This window comes from Bos indicus, chromosome 20 (assembly GCF_029378745.1).
Source record: "Bos indicus isolate NIAB-ARS_2022 breed Sahiwal x Tharparkar chromosome 20, NIAB-ARS_B.indTharparkar_mat_pri_1.0, whole genome shotgun sequence".
In the NCBI taxonomy this organism is placed as follows: Eukaryota; Metazoa; Chordata; class Mammalia; order Artiodactyla; family Bovidae; genus Bos; species Bos indicus.
Genome location: NC_091779.1, coordinates 13,878,799 through 13,901,564, shown reverse-complemented (window position 1 = coordinate 13,901,564; position 22,766 = coordinate 13,878,799). Strand labels below are relative to the sequence as shown.

At 35.5% G+C, this 22,766-nt stretch overlaps 1 protein-coding gene across 1 annotated transcript; it reads left to right on the top strand.

Annotated features, from left to right (window-relative positions):
- Nucleotides 1–5: 5 nt before the first annotated feature.
- On the top strand, nt 6–22,136 carry PPWD1 (peptidylprolyl isomerase domain and WD repeat containing 1). The gene is made up of 11 exons (XM_019982971.2): nt 6–226; nt 3,393–3,495; nt 5,435–5,535; nt 5,677–5,797; nt 8,988–9,435; nt 13,478–13,668; nt 14,504–14,693; nt 17,647–17,828; nt 19,022–19,103; nt 20,049–20,231; nt 21,835–22,136. The coding sequence occupies exons 1-11, from the start codon at nt 37–39 to the stop codon at nt 21,976–21,978; spliced, it is 1,935 nt and encodes a 644-aa protein (XP_019838530.1). The 5' UTR covers nt 6–36; the 3' UTR covers nt 21,979–22,136.
- Nucleotides 22,137–22,766: the final 630 nt, after the last annotated feature.

Below are 22,766 nucleotides of genomic sequence, written 5' to 3'. Positions count from 1 at the left end.
GTGAGTGTCGCGCACTTTCTGACGGTTCGGAACAACATGGCGGCCGAGTGTGGTAGTGATTCACAGCTGAGAAGAAGAAGGCGCCGGGACCCGGAGGAACCGGAAAAAACGGAACTCAGCGCTCGAGAGCCGGTAGTGGCAGTGCCTCAAGAGAACGAAGAAGAAAATGAAGAGCGCTGGGTTGGGCCTTTACCTGTAGAGGCAACATTGGCGAAGAAGAGGAAAGGTAGCTACAGAGACAGGCACAGGGCGAAACGAAATACTGTGTCCCCCGAGTGGGAGAGTTCAAACCAGACCCCAAAACGGAGGGTGTGTGATTGTGGGGATTTGTGTCGTCGGAACAGAGGGTCGTGTTCTCACTTCTGGCCGTTCTCTACTCCGAAATAGTGATTTGGACAGAGTAAAGCGTCTTTTTAATAGTATCTAACAATCTCTGGTTTGTTACAATAGAGGCTAAAGCTAACTTGCCATTACTTACGTGTTTGGCACCGCTCATTTAATCCGTACAGCTGCCGTATGAGGTTGGAAGTCTTAATAACCCCATTTAGCAGATGTGGGAAAGAAAACCGTTTCTATTTCAGGTTTTTAGTTGAAGAGTGGTGGTAGTGTATTTGGCCACCCGGGAAGGTGGTGCCTATTTAGAGTCTTAAGGAATAGATAAGGATAATTTAATTCCTGAGTCCACCACTAATGAGTTTTCTGACAATTACAAAACTTTCCTGGATTACAAGTTTTTCATCCAAAAACCAAGATCTGTGGTTTTCACACCATACTCTTGAGATATCATGGCCGGAAGCATTTTGCGACTAGCGTGTAATAGTGACAAAATTTTATCAAATAAAAAGGGTGGTCCAAAAAAGGGGGGAGATGTTGGTAAAAGGGTCACATTAAATTTTCTTATTTTTCAGGTTCTTTGGAATGTTTTCCTTAAACGTATAAGACAATTAAAATGTGATCTTTCTGAAAGCTCAAATCTTTAATTACTCTTCCAACTTAAAAATTTTAAGTGATTTCTCATTATTTTTAGAACAATGTCCAAACTCCCTAGTATAGCATGTAAGGCCCTTGATTTGATTCCTCCTTCAGCACATTTCCATTACTTCCTCTCCCAAATCTTTGATCCTCCTTACTCTTTGTCCAAGCCATACTATATAACACTAGAGAATGGGGCATGCCCTTTTACAATTGCGAATGTCTACGTGGGTGTCACAAGGTGGAATAATTTTCCTCACCCACTTCACTTAACCTACTGTCGTTCAACCTTTAGCTCAGCTATTACCTTCTCTGGAAAACCTATGACTTTTCCAGTCTGGGCTGAGTTTCTAAAGCACATTGATCATAAGTATGAGATGTATTTATCAGAGTGACATTTTTATGGTTCTAAATTTTGAATACAATTTGGATACAGATACAGCAAAATTTTATGTATCCAAATTTTGAAGAAGCTACTTTTTTGAATATTGTTCCTTAACACCCTTAAAGTGCAATTACCTTTTTTACTGCAAAGTCTTTTAAGTTAAATGTTTCCATAGCAATTGTTTCCTCATTGCACTTGCTACATTTTAAAATTGTATGTTTATTCATGTGATTGTCTGATGAATGTTTCTCTTCACTGTTAAGACTGTAAGCATATAAGAGCAAAGACCATGCCTATTTTGCTCCAGTGCTGGGTACAGTGCTTTCCATATAGCAGGTACTCAGTAAGTATTGAACGAATGAATATTACTATGTGTATGTTCACAATTATTTTCTTGCACTAGATATCAGGTCCCTTTTTGTGGAAATGAGTGGAAATGGAAAAGTCCAAAAATATCAAGGTGCTGATATTAGCGTTAGGAAACAAAGAGCTTATAAACAATACAGTTGAGACAGATGCTTATTCAAATTAATCAGTAGTGTATTCAGTTTAAAGAAGAAGTTGAAATTCAAAAACATGTATGAAATGTTAGAAAATGTCACTGAAGATTTTATCTAAAAGGATAGGGTTTAAAACTTAGTAGAAATGAAACCATCCCCTTTAACATGTTCTTTGGACATTGGGCTTTTGTACACATTTTCAGAAAGATACTATAAATGGTTATATGGCTCTACCTTATATGGCGCTCTCTCTATATATATCATATACTATATGGCTCTACCAATCAATGATGGTTTTCTCAAGACAGTGTTAACTCTTCGTGTCCATGTCCCTTGGAACCTAGTTTGTTCTCAGTAAATATCTGTTCAACAAGTGAACTAACAGCAAAAGGAATATCCATCAGGATTAAATTTAGCTGTATATTACAGAAAAATCCAAATGACAATAAATTAAAAAAAAAATCCAAAATGACAATAAAGATAAAAGTCCTAAAGTAGACAGTCTGGGATTGGTGTGGAGGCTCCAAAGGTTCTTCCTTCCTAGTTTAATGCCCCAACATCACTAGGATATGGACCTCATGTTTGTCCTTGATGGTTATCTCCAAGTTTTAAACTGTCAGATGGGGCAAAGAAAGAACGGCACAACTCTTAAGGGAGATTTCTTGACTGTTACACAACACTTCCACTTTTATTTCATTGGTACTTAGTCACTCCTAACTGCAGAGAAGGTGAAGAAGATACTATAGCTGGATGTTAATATTCCCATATAAAAATGGAAGTTCTGTTAACTGAAAATGAAGAGAGACATAATCTGTTGGACACAACTTTTAGCTTGCTAAATAGCAGTGATGAAAAACCATGAAACGATCATGCTTAATTTACGAACTTTATATGGGCATGTTTGGCCATCATTGGGTTGTTTTTAGGTATGTCATTTTTTTACTGGTAAAATTTTTTGTAGCTCATATCATGAAATATTTCCTCAGATTACCACTCTTAAAAATGTTTTGCCCTTGGAAAAAGTTTGAGAAGCACTCAACTGGACATTCTCTAGGATTTTCTCAGCTCCAGAAATCTAAGCATTTATTACATTTACTCAAACCTAGTATCAGTGACTTCAAAGAGGATCATTGCCTTCAAGATAAACTGAGATGTTCTGGATGGCCTCTGACCTCTTACTACTTATTTAAATTAGCAGTAATAATTGGATCTATATGGTTGGAAAGTTGGTTGCAATATTTTCATGAAACTTACGGTTTTTCTCTTTTAATGGAACTTGGATATTAAGCCAGAGCCACTCAATTCTTAAGTTCTGGGACACAGTTAAGCATATGTATAAAACCTGAGAATGATTCATGACCAAATAAACAACGGTGCTATTCAGTACTATGAAATAATAAGTTACAACTGACATAACAGACACTGGATATTTTTTCATTACGTGTGAATTGAGAGAAATTAAAATCTAAAAGGAAATACAAAATATTATCTAGTTCCAGTTGTTAAAAATATTTTTCTTTATTTTTTTCCCTTAGTTCTAGAGTTTGAAAAAGTCTATCTTGATAATCTCCCCAGTGCATCCATGTATGAGCGCAGTTACATGCATAGAGATGTTATCACCCATGTGGTGTGCACCAAGTAAGTCTGTCTGTATTTTTTTCTGAAAAGTTTATTGTTTTTTTTAAATACTTCAGTTTTGAGGTGAATTGTAGAAGTAGCTTTAGGATATTGAGGATTTCTATTTCATTCCATAGGTTTTGAAATAATTTGTTAAATAAAGACCTACATGCTCTTTCCTCTATCATACAAAGATGCATTCTCTAAGACCAAATTCCCTAGTTTGTGTACATGTGTTTTGGAGACAGATGCCAATAGGGGATAATCCAGGTAGTGTCAGAGTTTCCGTGAAGGAGAGTATATTAGTTAATTTGGGAGTAATTGGTAGCTGGCCTTTTCAGTACAAATAGGGAAAATGATGAGATCCAAGACATTCTGGAAATGTCAGAGAACCTTTAAAATACCTGAATAGGGTTTTGTAGAAGGAATAGTAATACTCTGCTCTTTGTTGAGCTCATATTATGTCTAGGTCCTGTATCAAGGCTTTTTCATTAATTGTCCCATTTATCTTAACAGTCTTAAGTATCCATCTACATTTTCTAGATAAGGAAACAGGTTTAGAGGGGTTTAAGTGGTAGTTGAGGCTGGAGAAAAAAAGGCAAGAAATCCCACAGTGTTCTATTTCTTGTATAGATTTTGAACCTGATTGGGAGAATAACATCACATATGTGTATACATGTGTCTGTGTGTGTGTAGACTTCAAGATCACTGTGGTTGTGGTGAAATGAATGGATTCAAACACAGCAAGAATGGATACAGAGAAAGCAATTAGGAGGCTAATACAGTAATCATAGATGAATTAGGATGGTGGCTGAGATGATATTGGCAGTGAGTATGGAAAGAAGTAGATGATTTACTTTGCTGTTTGGATCAGTTTATTCTTGATCTCTTGGAGACAATTAAAAGATTTAAATATCTTTATATTCCTTATATGGGATAATTTTGACCAAATCTTAGCTCTTTTCCTAGTAGAAAGTTGTCAGTTAATAAGTCAGCATATAGGACTAGCTTTCTATCACTCCAGGTTTCTTTGTTTAACCTAAGGCAGCAGACTATAATGGAAAGATTTTTGAAGATTTTATAGAAACCTAGTGTTTTGAAGTTAGGCAAACCCAATATTGAATGCTCTTCTCCAGCTACAGACCTGGGGCAAATACATTTAAAATTTTTAAACTATTTCCTATTTTTTAAAAAGATGGTGAAAAATATTCACCTTATAGAGTTGTTGTAAAGATGGTTATAACTAAGATAATGTATGTAGAGTACTCAACATTTAATAGCTTTCAACAAATGGTTTCTATTTTTATATAACTGATGAGAGGCTATACTGTACAAAATGTTGGTACTTAACCAAAATACCTTGGATAATATCTGAAACAAACTTACATTGAGTTTTGCTTTATATGTGAGTAGTATGTTGGGATTTAATTATTTATCACCTTCTGAAAGGTAGTACATTTTCCCTGTGAGAAGACTGCCTGTGGGGTAATTTTAGCATTAAAGGACTCTATGATCTAGTGATTCCTTGTGAGGCTTTTTTAATGTCAAGATTACCTCAATCCTGATCCTAGCTCTTAAATTTAAAATTAGTGTAGCATGGAACTTTTTAGTGCTCTGTGGTGACAAAGAGGGGATATATTGAACATGTTTACATATACCTAATTCACTTTGCTGTACAGCAGAAACTAACACAACACAACTGGCATACAGCAATTATACACCAGTAAAAAATAAATAAGATTAGTGCAGCAGTAGCTGTTATGATATCCAGAAAAGAGCTTCAAATTTTGCAATGTTATGTCTACCCTAATACAGTGATACAGTGGTTTGTATAAAGGAAGATTTTTTTTTGTAATCTGTTATTTAAGAGTCCAAGATTCTCAGTAAATATTTGGCTTCGGGGCACAAAGTGATTTTTTGCATCTGTTTTAGAAAGTAACTTCTACAATTTTTTATGCAGGACAGACTTTATTATTACTGCTAGTCATGATGGACATGTTAAATTCTGGAAAAAAATAGAAGAGGGAATTGAATTTGTTAAACATTTCCGTAGTCACCTAGGTAAGAATTTCACTTCTTTTGTTTTTTGGCTCTCATTTCAACTGTATTGATTAAAGTTTCTTTTTAAATTTTTGTTTCCTTTTAATTATATCCATTTCTTTTATGTTTACTAGAATGTTTTGATTTGGTTTCTTTAAATAGGAGTTATTGAGAGTATTGCGGTTAGCTCTGAGGGAGCTTTATTCTGTTCCGTGGGTGATGATAAAGCAATGAAGGTGTTTGATGTAGTGAACTTTGACATGATCAATATGCTGAAGCTTGGGTGAGTCTTTTTTAAAGTGTGTTTATATATATTTTTTTTTAACCTAATGAAAGAATTCTTGAACTAAACTTCACCATTTCATAGGTATTTCTAAACAGAATATATTACCATTCCATTAAAAATGTGCCTTTAGATTTTGTTTGGGAAAATTAAGTATTATGAATCTTTGTTATGATGTTGTTTGTGGGCTTCTGCTGTGAGTTTTGTCATTAATTACAACAGAAATGTCCAAGTAGCACCATAACAAGGATTAATTATATCCATTTTACACTACTTAATAATTTAATGAGCATCCATCATGTCTGATTTACTGGCATTTAAATTAACTTCCTAGTAATGCTTATTTCAGTAATATAGCATTGTGTTTTTATAAGGCTTACGCGCATTTTTGGAATTCTTGGTGATTTTAAACTTTAAAGTATATTGATACCCAAACTATGTGGTTAGACTGTACAGTAACGAAATTAAACTGAATACCATGGGATGTGTAGCTTAAGCAACAGAAACATATTTTCTCACACTTCCGGAGGTTCAGTTCAGTTCAGTTGCTCAGTTGTGTCCAACTCTTTGCGACCCCATTGACTGCAGCACGCCAGGCTTCCCTATCCATCACCAACTCCCGGAGCCCACTCAAACTCATGTCCACCGAGTCAGTGATGCCATCCAACTATCTCTCCTCTGTTGTCCCCTTCTCCTCCTGCCTTCAACCTTTCCCAGCATCTGAGTCTTTTCCAATGAGGAGATTGGAAAGTACAAAACTTTTGGAGGTGGAAAGTCCAAAATCAGTGTTCCAACAGTGTGTGTTTTCTGGTGAGGACTCTTCCGGGTTTCACACTTTGTCCTCGTTAAGTACAGGGGAAAGAGGGGAATATTTTGCTCTTCCACTTCTAAGAAGGCCAAGGCCTGTTGGATTAGGGCCCCACCTTTCTCACCTCTTTAATTACCTCTTTAAAAGCCTTTCTCCAGATACAGTAACTTTGGGGATGAGGGCTTCACCGTGTGAATTGGAGGGAGGTAGGGATTAGAACTACACAATTCAGTATGTGACAGTACTTTTTGGGAATTTGCTTCAAAACCAGTTTATGAACCACTAAAAGAAGTCAGTCTCATTATTTATGATAAGAACTTATTTTTTGACTACAAATAGAAATACATGTAAAATATCATGTATGAAACGAGATGCCAGTCTAGGTTCGATGCACCATACTGGATGCTTGGGGCTAGTGCACTGGGACGACCCAGAAGGATGGTATGGGGAGGGATGAGGGAGAAGGGTTCAGGATGGGGAACACATGTATACCTGTGGCAGATTCACTTTGATATTTGGCAAAACTAATACAATTATGTAAAGTTTAAAAATAAAATTTAAAAAAAAATAGAAAAAAGAAATACCTATTGATATGTCATATTCCCAGCTTTGTTTTCCCCAGACTTCAGCTGTTTGTTTTTTTAATCAAATATATATTGAACATTTGCCATCTTTCAGGGTATTGAAAGAGAACAGGCATATCTTGTTTTATTGCACTTTGCACACACTGTGTTTTGTTTTTTTGTTTTTTTTTTTGACAAATAACAAGTTTGTGGCAACCCTGGATGGAGCAAGTCTGTACTCACCAATTTTTCCAACGGCATTTTCTCAGTTTCTGTCATTATTTCACATTTAGTAATTCTCATATTTCATTTTTCATTATTATTATATTTGTTATAGTGATCAGTGATCTTTGATGTTACTGTTACAAAAGATTACAACTGGCTGAAGCCTCACATGATAATTAGCATTTTTTAAGCAATAAAGTATTTTTAAATTAAGATATGTATATATACATGTAATTTTTTAGACATAATGTGATTGCACACTTCAATAGAAATACAGGTAGTGTAAACAAACTTTTATTGTGCACTGGGAAACCAAAGAAAATCCATATGGCTCACATTATTGCAATTTTCAATTTTTGTGATCTGGAACCAAACCTGCAACATCTCCAAGCTATGCCTGTGTCTTTTAAGATTTTATAGAAATTCTGAGAGTCCTCAAAAAGTTTTAAGCATCAGCTCTGTCATTGGAGTAACTGTAACTTCTCAGACTGATGATTTTGAAGGAGAAAACACACAATTGAATATATAAGTTTAGTATGTTGATTACTACTACTACTAAGTCACTTCAGTCGTGTCCGACTCTGTGCGACCCCATAGACGGCAGCCCACCAGGCTCCCCCGTCCCTTGGATTCTCCAGGCAAGAACACTGGAGTGGGTTGCCATTTCCTTCTCCAATGCATGAAAGTGAAAAGTGAAAGTGAAGTCACTCAGTCGTGTCCCGACTCCCAGCGACCCCATGGACTGTAGCCTTCCAGGCTCCTCTGTCCCCGGGATTTTCCAGACAAGAGTACTGGAGTGGGGTGCCATTGCCTTACATTTGTCCAATTCTTTTACACTTTATCAGGTAACGTGTTCAAAGCTCATAGTATTAAGATCAAGCTACTGATAATGAGAGAGTGATATCTGAACATTTTTCTTTTGAGCAAAGCCATGACTAAAATATTTTGACCTTAAATATTTCAAGAGTGGATTTGTAAAGTATACTAACACGCTAACCTATTTAAAAGTAAGGTATATATAGACAGGGGCTTCCCAGGTGGAGCTAATGGTAAAGAACCTGCCTGCCAATGCAGGAGACATAAGAGATGCATGTCCAATCCCTGGGTAGGGGAGATCCCCTGGAGGACCTGGGCATGGCAGCCAACTCCAGTATTCTTGCCTGGAGAATCCCATGGACAGAGGAGCCTGGCACGCTACAGTCCATTGGGTCCCAAACAGTTGGACACTACTGAAGTGACTTAGAATAGCACATACATAGACAGAGACATCGAGATCCAAAAAAAAAAAAAGCCTCAGAATATTTTAAGAACCAGGTCTGTTTCAGTTTCCTTGTAAATACTTGCTGTGTGAGTTCTCTTCCTGTGGTTTGATCAGTCCTCAGAAGTTATTATCATTCATTTATGAGATCAGAAGGAGAAAAATTAGTAACTTTTCCTATTCTTCCCTGTTCTGTATCTTGCTGCTACGTTTGATCAAAGAATCTAAAACTGGCTGAATCGCTGGCGGGGACGTTTTTTGGTGATGGGAATGAGTAAGGATGCTTATGACTTGCTTTGGCCTCTTCTTATCCCCCTCAATTCTTTACTATTTTAGGTATTTCCCTGGACAGTGTGAGTGGATCTATTGCCCGGGGGATGCCATATCTTCAGTTGCTGCTTCTGAGAAAAGTACAGGAAAAATTTTCATTTATGATGGTCGAGGAGATAACCAGCCACTGCATATCTTTGACAAACTCCATACATCACCTCTTACTCAGATACGGCTAAACCCTGTTTACAAAGCAGTAGTGTCTTCTGACAAATCTGGAATGATTGAATACTGGACCGGTCCTCCTTACGAGTATAAATTCCCCAAAAATGTGAACTGGGAATATAAAACTGACACAGATTTATATGAATTTGCCAAGTGCAAGGCCTATCCAACCAGCATATGTTTTTCACCTGATGGGAAGAAATTAGCCACTATTGGTTCTGACAGAAAAGTTAGAATTTTCAGATTCTTAACTGGAAAACTCATGAGAGTTTTTGATGAATCACTAAGTGTAAGTGCCATATAAATTTGATCATATTTTACTTTTCTGAAAATGTCTTTAGTTTGTGCTATTTCTTAAAAGATTTTTTTTCTGGACATGGACATTTAGATTGATGATTAATTTACTTATCACATTAAAGATACTGTTTGTCTGCTGTCTTGCATTTTTACTCTTTAAAACTCTCTTCTATAGGTTTATGATGTGATATTTTCTGAGCCAGTTTTTCTTACACTTACGTGGCTGTTTTTGTAGTTTTGTTGTTTGAAAGCACATTCTTTTGAGATCCTCAAAACCCATGCTAGGCTTCCTTCTCTTCTCATTCTTTTCACTCCTGCCTTCTATATGACTACTTAAAAATTTATTTCTCCAGCCTTCTATTATAAACAGACCTGGCCCTATCCTTTTATTTTTTTATTTTTGCTGTCTTCATGAATGGCACCAATATGTATCTGCTAGCACAAGCCAGAAATCTGAGTCATCTTTAACTGTTTTTCCTTACCCATCTATTTAATTCATCATGAGTCCTATCAATTTTACTTTCTACATATACTTTAAATACATACATTTCCTTTTAGCACAGCTGTGACTACCATAGCTCATAATCTGTTGCCTGGCCTATTGCATGGCCTACTCCCTATATCTATTCTAACTTCTTCCTGACCTGTTCTCCATGCTCCACCCAGAGGAATCTTTTCAAAACACATTATCTTATCATGTCATCCTTTGACTCTTTCAGTGACTACCTGTTGTTTTTAGGAGGGAGACCAAAATCATGGCCTACCATATTGTACCCCTCCCTTCCACTTCAACCTGCTGTAATTCACCTCCCTCCCTGCCTCTGCTGTACCCAGTCAGGCCTTCTTTCAGTTTCTTGACTACGTCTCCCACCACAGCGCCTTTGCATATGCTGTCCCTCCTGCTTGGAGTGACCCCTAGTCCCATTAATCCTTATTCCTCCCCTTACCTATTGAACTCATCCTTCAAATCTCAAAGAATCATTTCCCCAGTGATCTTCCACTATTCTTCCAGTCTTTTTTTAATGTGGTAGTGTATCACTATTTTCTTTTAGAACATTTGGTCTTATTATTTGATTAATGTGTATCACCCCTCCCCCCAGTAGATTAAACTGTGTGTCATTTATGGTCCTGTATGTTTTGCTTGTGATTGAATCTCCAGCACTAAGAATGATACCTGACACAAAACTGTTAACAAGAATTTATTGGGACTTTGCTAGTGGTCCAGTGTTTAAGACACAGCACTTCCATTGCAGGGGGACATGGGTTCAATCCCTGGTTGGAGAATGAAGATCCTGAATGCCTTTTGGCATAGCCAAAAAACAGGGGGAAGAAAAGAAGTATTTATTAGAGCATGTAGCTCTAGAATGAGTTTTTATCCATGCAAAGATAATTGGTTTTGTGGATATTTGAGTCTCATCATGTTTCCATCTTGTGGTTCTCTAACTGCTATGGCTATGTTGAATATTCCAAAAGTCTGTGGGTCAAATCTTTGTAACAATAGTGTTTATTGTACAACAGTGTCAATTCTACAGTCTTTGTAGCTACCAGTTTATAATAGATTCCTTGCATTAAGTACTTCAAAAATGCTGTCACCTTATTAGCGATGTGGTAATAAGTTGGGTGAATTAGCTGCCTGAAAGAATATGAATCCAAACAAAAGGGAAGGTTTGTATGCTAGTCAAATTATCCTCATAACTCATTTTCTTATTGGAAAAATATCACTTTCCATTATGCTTTTGGGAAAAGGAGAAACCTTGTGATGTTTTCTTTAATGGTGGCTTCAACTTAACTATAATTTTAAAACTCTTCACAATTTGCAACTCTTCCTAGATTCCTTAAGAAAACAAATCTATTCTCTGGATACAAATCATTTAACACATATACTCTGAGCTGTTGAATTCACTCTATTTCATTGTTGTCTTTAATATTTGTTGAAATTATAGGATTATTGTGGTAAGATCAGTAGCAAAGTATAGGACAGAAGTTGAGATTCAGGATGAGGGAGTTTGCCCAAAAAAGGGGGTGCAAATGCCAATTAATTTAGTAATAATGCTAGTGACTAGTTAGTTAATGACTGGTATCTCATAGTTCCATGTTAAGGGTTCTAACTAGTTAAGAGTCCTAGTTTAATAGACAAATTTAATTGGATGTTGTGAAGTTGTATCTTTTGGTATTTTATTAATCAGGAGTACTGCATATTGGCCATACAGAGATGATGAGATAGATGATAAGAGATGCAGCTATTAAAGAGATGCAATATTAAAGAATATTGTAAAAAAAAAACCATCAATACAGTGTATTAATGCATATATATGGAATTTAGAAAGACGGTAACAATGATCCTATATGCAAGGCAGCAGAAGAGACACAGATGTAAAGAATAGACTTAAACTATGAGGGAGAAGGCAAGGGTGGGATGATTTGAGAGAATAGCATTGAAACATGTATATTACCAAATGTGAAATAGATGACCAGTCCAAGTTTGATGCATGAAGCAAGGCACTCAAAGCTGGTGCTCTGGGACAACCCAGAGGGATGGGATGGGAAGGTGGGAGAGGGGGTTCAGGATAGGGGGGACACATGTACACCTGTGGCTGATTGATGTCAATATATGACAAAAACCACCACAATATTGTAAAGTAATTATTCTCCAATTAAAATAATTTTTTTAAAGATACTAATGTGCTTAAAAGGTTAGATTAGCATTTATTACTTTTACATGGGCAGATGACCATCTATAAACTTTATTTCTCGAAAATGAATCTTCTTTCTAGCAAAATAATCAAGGCTCCCATACTACAAAAATGTAGTCTAGCATCTAGGCTATTCCTGGCAAATGAGTAAAGCAATAATAGTTCAGAGACTGGCAACAAGAAACCCTAATGTTGTTCCCTAACACGTATATCTCCTTTTCATTTCTGGAGTTACGTATATTGTTGTTCTTTCCACATCTAGAAAAACCAGAGATTTTATTAATGCAAGCATGATTAAAAAGTAGTAGATGGGACATAAGCCTGACTGACCTTTTTTCATTCACGATAGAGAGCCACTTTTGATTTCTGCGGTTTTATGCCCTAAATGTTGGGGAAACTGAATGTAAAGATCACATCTTTGGGGAGGCTGGTAGTGTGACTGTACATAGTAACTAAGATATGACCCTTATCTTGAAAGTTGTGTATTAAATATCTAAAGAAAAGTAAACCAAATACCCAAACTAAAGGGCACTCATAAAATTCATCCATCCTAAATTACATTTACCTAATGATAATTAAATACATAGTGATGCTCCAAAACAACTTGAAACATTTTCTGAAATATGAAATTGTTATAAATTAGTGAAATCATACAAAATAAGATCAAGTGCTTGTTAAATGGCAGGTCCATGATCTGGAACACGGTCTCACAGTCCATATCTGCATTGTGCAGCTTAATAGCCACTAGCCACATAGGGTTGCTGAACACTTGGCATGTGACTAGTCCAAGTTGAGCTGGACTAAAAGTATAAAATACACACTGGACTTCAAAGACTTACTATAAGAAGGAAAAAAAATCTCAATTTTTAAATATTGCTTAATATTTTAATGTCTTTATGTTGCTTTTTAGTATTATTGATTTTGCTTAATGTCTTTTGATAATATTTTAGATACATTGGGTTGAATAAAAGATTAATTTCATGTTCATTTTTATTTCATTTAACATAGCTACTAAAAAATTTAAAATTACATATATGGTTTATATTGGAAAGTGCTGTCTGTGGCATATAAAATGCAGCATATATATTGTTTCTGCAGAAAAAGCAGTAGTTATATTAACTCTTATTTTTTTTAATTAGAATAACCAGTTAGTATAAATACTATTTTTATGATTGAATTTTCTAATGCAATTCCTGCTTGTAGTGTTTATCGAGTACTCCTTAAGAAGATGTATAAGCACATAAACTGTCAGTGGCTATTAATGAACACTCTGCTTTTATTTAAATTCTCCTTCCCTTTATCATGTAACATTATTTTTGTTAATAACGGTTTGTTTCCTAGATGTTTACTGAACTGCAGCAGATGAGGCAACAGCTACCAGACATGGAATTTGGTCGACGGATGGCTGTAGAACGTGAATTGGAGAAGGTGGATGCAGTAAGATTAATTAATATAGTTTTTGATGAAACTGGACACTTCGTGCTGTATGGAACAATGCTGGGCATTAAAGTTATAAACGTAGAAACAAACCGGTAAGCTTTAATATCACATATGCTTTTAAAAAATTTACTTCTAAAGGACCATTTCCTCCTTTGGGGAAACAATGGGAGTTTTGTTTGTTCCAAGACAAGTGGAATGGTCCCAGATGTCTAAACTTAACCAAATGTTTTGACTGGGTTTTTCTGTGGTCTTTTGGTTGTTTATAATCTTATGTAAAAAGTTTCCACTCATGTTTGTTAAAGAAATGGAAGAAAGATATGCATAGTTTCAAGTTGTTGTTGTTTTTTTTTTAACAAGTTTCAGTCTGTCTTTTGCTTATGGATTTAAATTAGCCCGTTTCATGTTAAATGTTGCCAAATATTTTAACCACAGAATTCAGCATTACATCCTGCTAGACATAAAATCAGAAGTTAAAATGCATGAAACCACAATAAGCCTTTTGTGCAAACAGCCCATTTGGTCTTAGAACAAAATTGCTATAATCAGATACTATCACTGAATGTAAATGAAAAGAACTTAAAGTATATTTAAAGGAAAAAAGTCTTGTACTGTACATTTTCACATATAAACAAATTTATATTGTAGTTCTTGGCAATACAGAATCTTTGAAGGCTTGAAGAAAGATTAAAACGATAGGGATAGGTTAAAACTGTTTAACTGAATTATTTTTTTTAATCTGAAAATTATAAATACCTACCAATTTAAAATAACTTTTTTGGGGGAGTGGGAGAGGCAGAAAAATACTTTTTAAAAACCTTTTACTGGTTATTTTGTACAAAAATAAAAGAGAGTTGATTCCTAGCTTTTATCTGCAAAGTTGGTATAATTGGAGTTAATCCTGATAATTTTATTATATGTATTTTCCAGGTGTGTGCGGATCTTAGGCAAGCAAGAAAATATTAGAGTGATGCAATTGGCTTTGTTCCAGGGAATAGCCAAAAAACATCGTGCTGCAACTACTATAGAAATGAAAGCTTCTGAAAACCCCGTTCTTCAGAATATTCAAGCTGACCCAACAATAGTCTGTACATCCTTCAAAAAGAATAGATTTTATATGGTATGTGGAAGTATCAATACCAAGAGATGTTTCTTCCAGTTTGATTGGAGTTTTATTTTTTTAACTTGTGCTTTCAACTGAAGAGAATGTTGGCCATAATAGACTTTCTAAACAACTCCATCTTATAACATTAGTATTGTAGAATCTTTAACTAGGGTTTGTTTAAGTATTTCTGTACTGTTTTATATCCGGTTTTGAACAAGTTTTCAACCTAGCTTCTACAACTTGTGCTGTCTAAGACAATAGGAAGTAAGTGGCTGTGGTAATAATTGCATCCAAAATTGATTTTCCTGTGGACTTTTAAAAATTCTTCTGTTTTAGTATTATTCATCTTTTACTCTTCAACATGACTTGCACATTTCCTTCTCTAGATACAAATCTTTTTTCACCTTTTGATTCCATTGTAATGATGCTACTGTGGTGTACATTCCTGAGAGAGATTTTTTTTCTGAAAAATTAAAAGTACTTTGCATGTTAAGTATGATTGGGCTCAAAATCAAACTACTAAGCTATCTAGGAGTAACACTGTTCTAATTTTGTTCAGTCAAGCAGAAAAATCTAAAGTGTAGAGACCTCTGCGTCTGTATCTGTCTTTCATGCTTAGAGACTTTCCAAAACCCAGGTGTGATTATTTTTTTGCCTAAAATCCTTAAATGACTCCCCAGCTGTCTAATATATTAACCACTCTCCTAGTTTATCTTTCTTCATTTTTAGTTCATTGGCTATACTGAACTTGATCCCATTTGCAGGACTTGATGTTATTTTTACTTGATGGTGTTTGCACAGGTTATTCCTTCTGTCAGCCACAAACCTCTCCCCAGTTCCTCTTCATATTTCAGATCCCAACTTGGAAGCCCTCTCCTGACATCAAGTCTGGAATAGGTGTGCCTGCATGTGTACATGTCACACTTTTTGGAATAATTTAGTGATTTTGGGGGGGTGGGGAGGGGTCCCTGACACTGTCCTCTCTTCCTCAAGATAATATAAAATCCATAAATACAGAGCACTATGTTTTCTTCACATACCAAACTCCAGAGTTTGGTGAATTGTCTGACCCATTATAGGATACTCATTCATTCATCTGACAATTTACAAACAGCTGTGATGCTCTAAAGGTTATCAGCATTTGGTAAATGTGGGAAATAGCAGTTTATCTACTCCAGCCAAGCTTTTAGCCTAAAATGGATATATTCTTTTAAGATAAGAATTTTGCTTGTAAACTTTCAAATTCACTGCTGAAGATTTATTAATATATATGTTAAAGAAAAATACTTTTTCTTGTTATTACCTATAATTTAACTGTTTTGAAGGTAAAAAAAAATCATAAAAGATAATTCTTAATATACACTAAATTTAATTTTCCATCCATTTTATTTAAAAATTGTCTTTCCCCAGAGTTTATGTTTGTTGATTAAACCACACGTTCCTTAGAAGCTCTGAAGAAATAGAAAAATAAAAAATTAAGTCACTCACTGAGTATTTATACTGCTAACATTTTCATGGATTATTAGATGTACATATTCTTAAATAAAACTAAAATGGTATTCATATATGCAAATGTTATATCCCTTTTTGCAAATCCAGTACCATAAAATAAAAGTAAAATTGTATTAAATTTGAACTTTAATAGTTCTATATGTGAACTAAATCAAGATAATTTTAAAAATTCATATAATTAAGTAGTGAAACAGACATGTCATTCTTTGGTAACTGGAGAATAATATGCTAAAGCAGTGACAACCTGGCTTAGTTGATTCTTAGTCTGGAATCGATCCAAGTAGACCAAGGACTGACGTTAGGCAAAACAGAGTCTGGGCACTAGATTTACCTTTCTGGAGCTCAGTTAATATCCACCTTTCTTAGGGAGAGAAGATTTCTGCTTGTTGCTGCTGCTGCTGCTAAGTCGCTTCAGTCGTGTCCGACTCTGTGCAACCCCGTAGACAGCAGCCCACCAGGCTCCCCTGTCCCTGGGATTCTCCAGGCAAGAATACTGGAGTGGGTCGTGTCCGACTCTGAGCAACCACATGTACTGCAGCCTACAGGGCTCCTCCATCCATGGGATTTTCCAGGCAAGAGTACTGGAGTGGGGTGCCATCGCCTTCTCCAGATTTCTGCTTACTGAGAGTCAAATAAAAGAAATAGGCCTTTAGAAGTCCAGAATTTTACAACTGAAAGTTTTTTCTCAATTCTCTGTAGACCTTGAGGATCCTGAGATTTCTGCTTCACTCAAAATGTACTATACATCCTTTCTTCCAAGCTTCAAGGTTTAGATAGATCAGATGGGACTCCGTCAAAAAAAAACAAAAGAGGAGGTCAAGGTCCACTGCTGATTGATCTTTGAATCCTCATCCTGCCAGCACCAGGTCCTGTTCACAGTAATAACAATTATTAATATGTATATATTGCCTTATGTGTCAGGCACTATCTCTAAACACTTTATATCCTTCATTTAATCTTCATATCAGGTGTCATTTTGAGGTAGTTTTTATTATCATCCTCTTTTATGAGTAAGGAAATGAAAGTAATGAATTTACTTCCCCAAAGTCATGTAACTAGTTAAGTGGCAAACTATAGTTCAAATTCAGGCAATCTAAATAGTGAAAAGTAAGCAATAGATGGCAGGTTAGGTAGGACATACTAGAAGGCAGAGCAGAGAGCTACCTCAAAACTGCCTGTTTTTAAATGGGTACTCAAAAAATTTCACCAAAAAAGAAATTAAATTCCATTTGAAATCATTCATCTTCATCATATGAATTTTCTCATTAGGCAAATGTAGAAATTTAGCTGCCTTGCACGTCCTATGATTGGAAGCAATTCCATAAATAAGCATTTATTCTGATGTAAATTCTTAGTTTCCTCAAATACTTCATTAGAAATGCAATTTTCTTGTTCATAAACTTTAACCAGATGAAAAATTTAATTGATTTACTCACTTTTTATTTTCCTCCTTGAGTTTACTAAACGAGAACCAGAAGATACAAAAAGTGCAGATTCTGACCGAGATGTTTTTAATGAGAAACCTTCTAAAGAAGAAGTCATGGCAGCTACTCAAGCTGAGGGACCTAAACGAGTGTCAGATAGTGCCATTATCCACACAAGCATGGGAGACATTCACATCAAACTCTTTCCTGTTGAGTATGTACTGTTTCTGTTGTCATAAATAAATACCAGTGTAAATGTATATATTTGAAGAAACTGCAACTTCTTGTTATTTTGACTTAAGATATTTTGAAAAATTGAACTGTTAGATAAAGCATCTTTCCTAAGCTCTCTGATAATTGTTACATTAGGAAATGTGAAAATTTTATATATACATAAACATATTTCACAGGTTTATTATTATGACAAATAGTAGATATGACAGTGCTAAATGTAAACTATAGATTGACACACAAATGTATATTACCGCTACCATCCACTACACATGCCAACTATAGGTTTTGTGGCTCACTTGTTATAACTGGCTTTCCTCTCAAATCTTTAAGGGGTGGATAATTACTTTTCCTTCCTGACATTTGAGTTTGCAGAATGCACAAACAATACCAAATACAATGCAATACGACTGGTTATTCTTGATCCAAAAGAAGACATCTTGTACAGTGCCTTGATTTAAAAGTACTTTGTTATTTTGATATGAATGTTTTATGTCCAATATTTTACCATATCTTGACACCAGACAAAAAACTAGGCAATTCTAGACACTTGGACTATCTCATTTTAAGTATTCAGAACCCATGCATCCACTAAGCCTATTCCCTGATGTGGTTGGTACAAGATTCTCTTGATTCTCTCTGCCATTCTCAGCATTGGGAGCTATTATATGATAATATACAGTATTAAATCATCTCATGAGATTAGTTAATATTATTTAGAAAGCGTATCTGAGTGTGTGACTATCATTTAAAGTTTATTAAATTTAGTAGCTGTCATAGCAGTGAATAAGTCCTTGGTCAGGAAATGTCACCATACTATAACATTGTTTTTATAAGAAAATTACCTTTCCCAGGAACTATATACAATGGGTTATGGTGCTATGGTTATATTTTTTAAAAATACTAAATGACTTTGGAACCTAAATACTCTCAAATTCAAGTAAAATAAGCAGTTGTGATAGAAAGATGGTGTATTATATAAACTATAAGAACAGGCTACTGCCTATATACCCTGTCAACTCTTGCTTCTGCTGAGATCAGAAGAAATTATGGAAAAAAAGACTGTCCTGAAACATTCAGAAGATTCTGAAAATACCATTGGGAAGCCAAACTACAAAGAAAACTTTCCGAAGATGCTCCATTAAATTTTCATATTTTTAATATATATCTCACTAGGTGCCCTAAGACCGTGGAAAATTTCTGTGTTCACAGCAGAAATGGTTATTATAATGGACACACATTTCACCGCATAATTAAGGTAAGTTATGCAAATTTTATATGATTTAAGGAAAAGTATGTTATTGTATAACGAGGTTTAGAACCTAAGGAATCTCATTCACACTTAGCAATTTATTAGGAATAGGAAAAATGGACTATGGAAGTCAAAAGAATAATGGGTGATCATGAAAATCAGATATAAAATCAAGGATAGGAACAGGTATCCTTGATTTTCTAAAAAGGTAGCTAGCAGGGTAGCCTTTTTAGAAACACTGCAGCAGTCTTTTGTCAGCAGTTAAAACGAAGGATCAGGTAATGAGTAAAGGGTCTTGCTGAGATAAAATCAGTAGCCAAGGTAACCTGTTTCTAGTAGCTAGATAAGGTCTAGATCTAGAAGATTAAGTATTAGAAGAGCTATGTTGCCACTTTTATCTGTGAAAACTACCACTAATACCTGATGAACAGAATGAATTCAGCCCAGGATTTTGTTGAGCGACATTCCATGAAATGTAAGGAGCAGTGAGGTAGTTCTTGATTACTGGCAGGTCAGAAATGGCAGAAGAAATATCAGAAGGAAAAATTAGATTTCAGAGTTCTGAAGGAATTAGTGAAGTGACTGACTAGGACATTCAGAGTGTCTAGGGAAAGGGGAGAGAAAAGAGTGGGCCAATTATGTAAGACCTAACACATTAAACAAGATCCTAAAACTTATCTACACTATTAATTGGCTTTAGTTACTGAGTGAGATAGTGCCTGTCTATAAATGGAAAGACCTTTACATTTTTGTTTCCATCATCGAGATAAGGTGGCAGTTATGCAATGAAAATACATAATCTAAAGTATAACCAAGGGTTTACTTTAAAACCAGTTTATAGAATGACATATTAAGATTTTATTGAATATAAAGAACTCTTGACAAATATACGACTCCAAAGCATACATATATGTAATATGTGTAATACTACTTTGTCTACTTTCTGTTAAGGGCTTCATGATTCAGACAGGAGATCCAACAGGTACTGGTATGGGAGGAGAAAGTATATGGGGAGGAGAATTTGAAGATGAATTTCATTCAACGTTACGACATGACAGACCATATACACTCAGCATGGCCAATGCTGGATCGAATACTAATGGATCCCAGTTTTTCATAACAGTAGTACCAACAGTAAGTAGAACATGCATGTGTGTGTGCCAAGTCGCTTCAGTCATGTTCGACTCTTTGCAGCTATAGGACTATAGCCTGCCAGGCTCCTCTGTCCATGGGATTCTCCAGTCAAGAGTACTGGAGTGAGTTGCCATGCTTCCTCCAGGGGATCGTCCCAACTCAGGGATCGAACCCATGTCTCTTATCTCTCCTGCATTGACAGGCAGTTTCTTTTCTACTTGAGCCACCTGGAGGCATTTTCCAGGTGAATTTAAGCCAAAGATTCATGGGCTTTGATCTAAGAGAGTGAATTCAGTGGAAAAGAGAGCTTTATTATTCTCTATTATTTATATATTCTAGGATATAAAAATGAAAACAATTTAGAAAGGAAAATGTAAAATTACCTAACAAGACTTCACTTTATAATCAGTACTTTTGTAATTCAGGCCAATAAATAATAATAAATTAAATAATTTATTTATAATAAATACAAAGCTGAGTTTGTAATAAAGCTGAGTTTAAGTCAGCTTTGCACTATTTGTTGGACAATCCAAAACAAATTATTCTACCTCTGGGCTTGTTTCCTCATCTTTAGAATAGTAGGATGAGAGTATAAGAATTCCTGATTTTAATACAGTTTTTCCCACATTTTTCTATCTCTGAAATCAGAATGCATTTTCCAGCTCCCATTGATCTAAAAGATGGAGATATTAAACATTCAGCTTTTTTATTTTTTATTATAACATGGAACGACTCTTAAAAGCTTCTAAGTGAAAATATATCTTTTAAATTATATTTTAAAATGAAGCCAAAGTTTCTTTTTAATCAATGACACTGTAGCTTTGATGAAATACATGTAAGAATATCTAGCTCTGCTGCTATGCAGTTCTACAAAATTACAAAAACTTTTATTTTTTAGAATTAAATAAAGAAAACAATTTATAACTACTGTCTGTCTTCCAGGTACATGATCTCATGTAATATTCACAATACTTCTAGTATCATTATGAAAGTGAAAGTGTTAGTCCCTCAGTCATGTCCAACTCTTTGCAACCCATGGACTGTAGCCCATCAGGCTCCTCTATCCATGGGAATCTCCAGGCAGGAATACTGGAGTGGGTTGCCATTTCCTTCTCCAGGGGATCTTCCCCACTCAGGGATCAAGCCTCAGTCTCCTGCATTGCAGGCAGATTCTTTACCTTCTGAGCCACCAGGGAAGCTAGTTTTAAAAAAATAGATGAGGAAACAGTGAGACCTGATGAACTTGCCAAAGGTCAAGTAAGTAGCAAAGCCAGAGTCTGAACTCCTATCTCTGATGCCAGAGCACATGCTGCCTAAAGTATTCCAGACTGCTTCTTGAGCAGGTAACGTTACTGCAAAGAAACTTAGCTTTAGCAAACATCTCCCAGCTCCCTTTGATCTAAAAGATGCAGATATTAAATATTTAACTATGCTTTTTTATTTTTATTATGACATGGAAACTACTCTTAAAAGCTAAGTGAAAATAATCTTAATTATATTTTTAAATGAAGCCAAAGTTTAATTCTTTTTAATTTGCTCATCCAGTGGGTGTGATTTAAGAATTTAGGATTTACCAAGATTTTCTATTTGTCCTCCAATACAGCCTTGGCTTGATAATAAGCACACAGTGTTTGGACGAGTGACTAAAGGAATGGAAGTCGTACAAAGGATCTCCAACGTCAAAGTCAATCCCAAAACAGATAAGCCCTATGAAGATGTCAGCATCATAAATATTACTGTCAAGTAAAATAGATCTGTCTCATTGTCTGTATAAATAAAAATACACATACATTAAACACAGGATTATTTTACATAAGGAAGCTCAAGATTTGCTGAATGTACAAATCATGTTTCAGGAATTCAGTATTTGTGTATTTTTCATTAAAGGCTATTTTTTAAAAGCTCTGCCTTTGAGTTTTCTTGCAGTATTTCTCATCATAAGAGGTGATAAACTCAAATGGACTAAAACTCAGGCAAATAGCACTCTTTATACATAATTTCTCAAGAGTCTTAAAAACCATATTAAATAATGAGAATGGTATGCATTTGTTCCTCAGCTTTTTAAAAATATGCCAAATAGTCTGCCCTCAAATGTTTCTTTTAAGAAACATGTTTTCTTAGATCTTAATAAAGGGCAACTTTGGTGATGTACCATTTCCTTTTTTACAAGGTTTGTCTTTCAAGCCAAATAGTTTTGAGCACTCAGTCAGTTCAGTCGCTCAGTTGTGTCCAACTCTTTCCGATCCCATGGACTGCAGCGCGGCAGGCTTCCCTGTCCAGCACGAACTCCTGGAGATTGCTCAAACTCATGTCCATCGAGTTGGTGATACCATTCAACCATCTCATCCTCTGTCGTCCCCTTCTCCTCCTGCCTTCAATCTTTCCCGGCATCGGGGTCTTTTCCAATGAGTCAGTTCTTCGCATCAGGTGGCCAAAGGATTGGAGCTTCAGCTTCAGCATCAGTCCTTCTAATGAATATTCAGTACTGATTTCCTTTAGGACTAACAGGTTTGATCTCCTTGCAGTCCAAGGGAC

What these genes read in the sequence shown, in the direction of transcription:
- PPWD1 (XM_019982971.2), top strand. Translation starts at nt 37, where the DNA reads ATGGCGGCCGAGTGTGGTAGTGATTCACAGCTGAGAAGAAGAAGGCGC. An exon ending in ATTGGCGAAGAAGAGGAAAG is followed by an intron (nt 227 to 3,392) that starts GTAGCTACAGAG and finishes TTTTTCCCTTAG; the next exon opens with TTCTAGAGTTTGAAAAAGTC. An exon ending in ATAAACGTAGAAACAAACCG is followed by an intron (nt 13,669 to 14,503) that starts GTAAGCTTTAAT and finishes TGTATTTTCCAG; the next exon opens with GTGTGTGCGGATCTTAGGCA.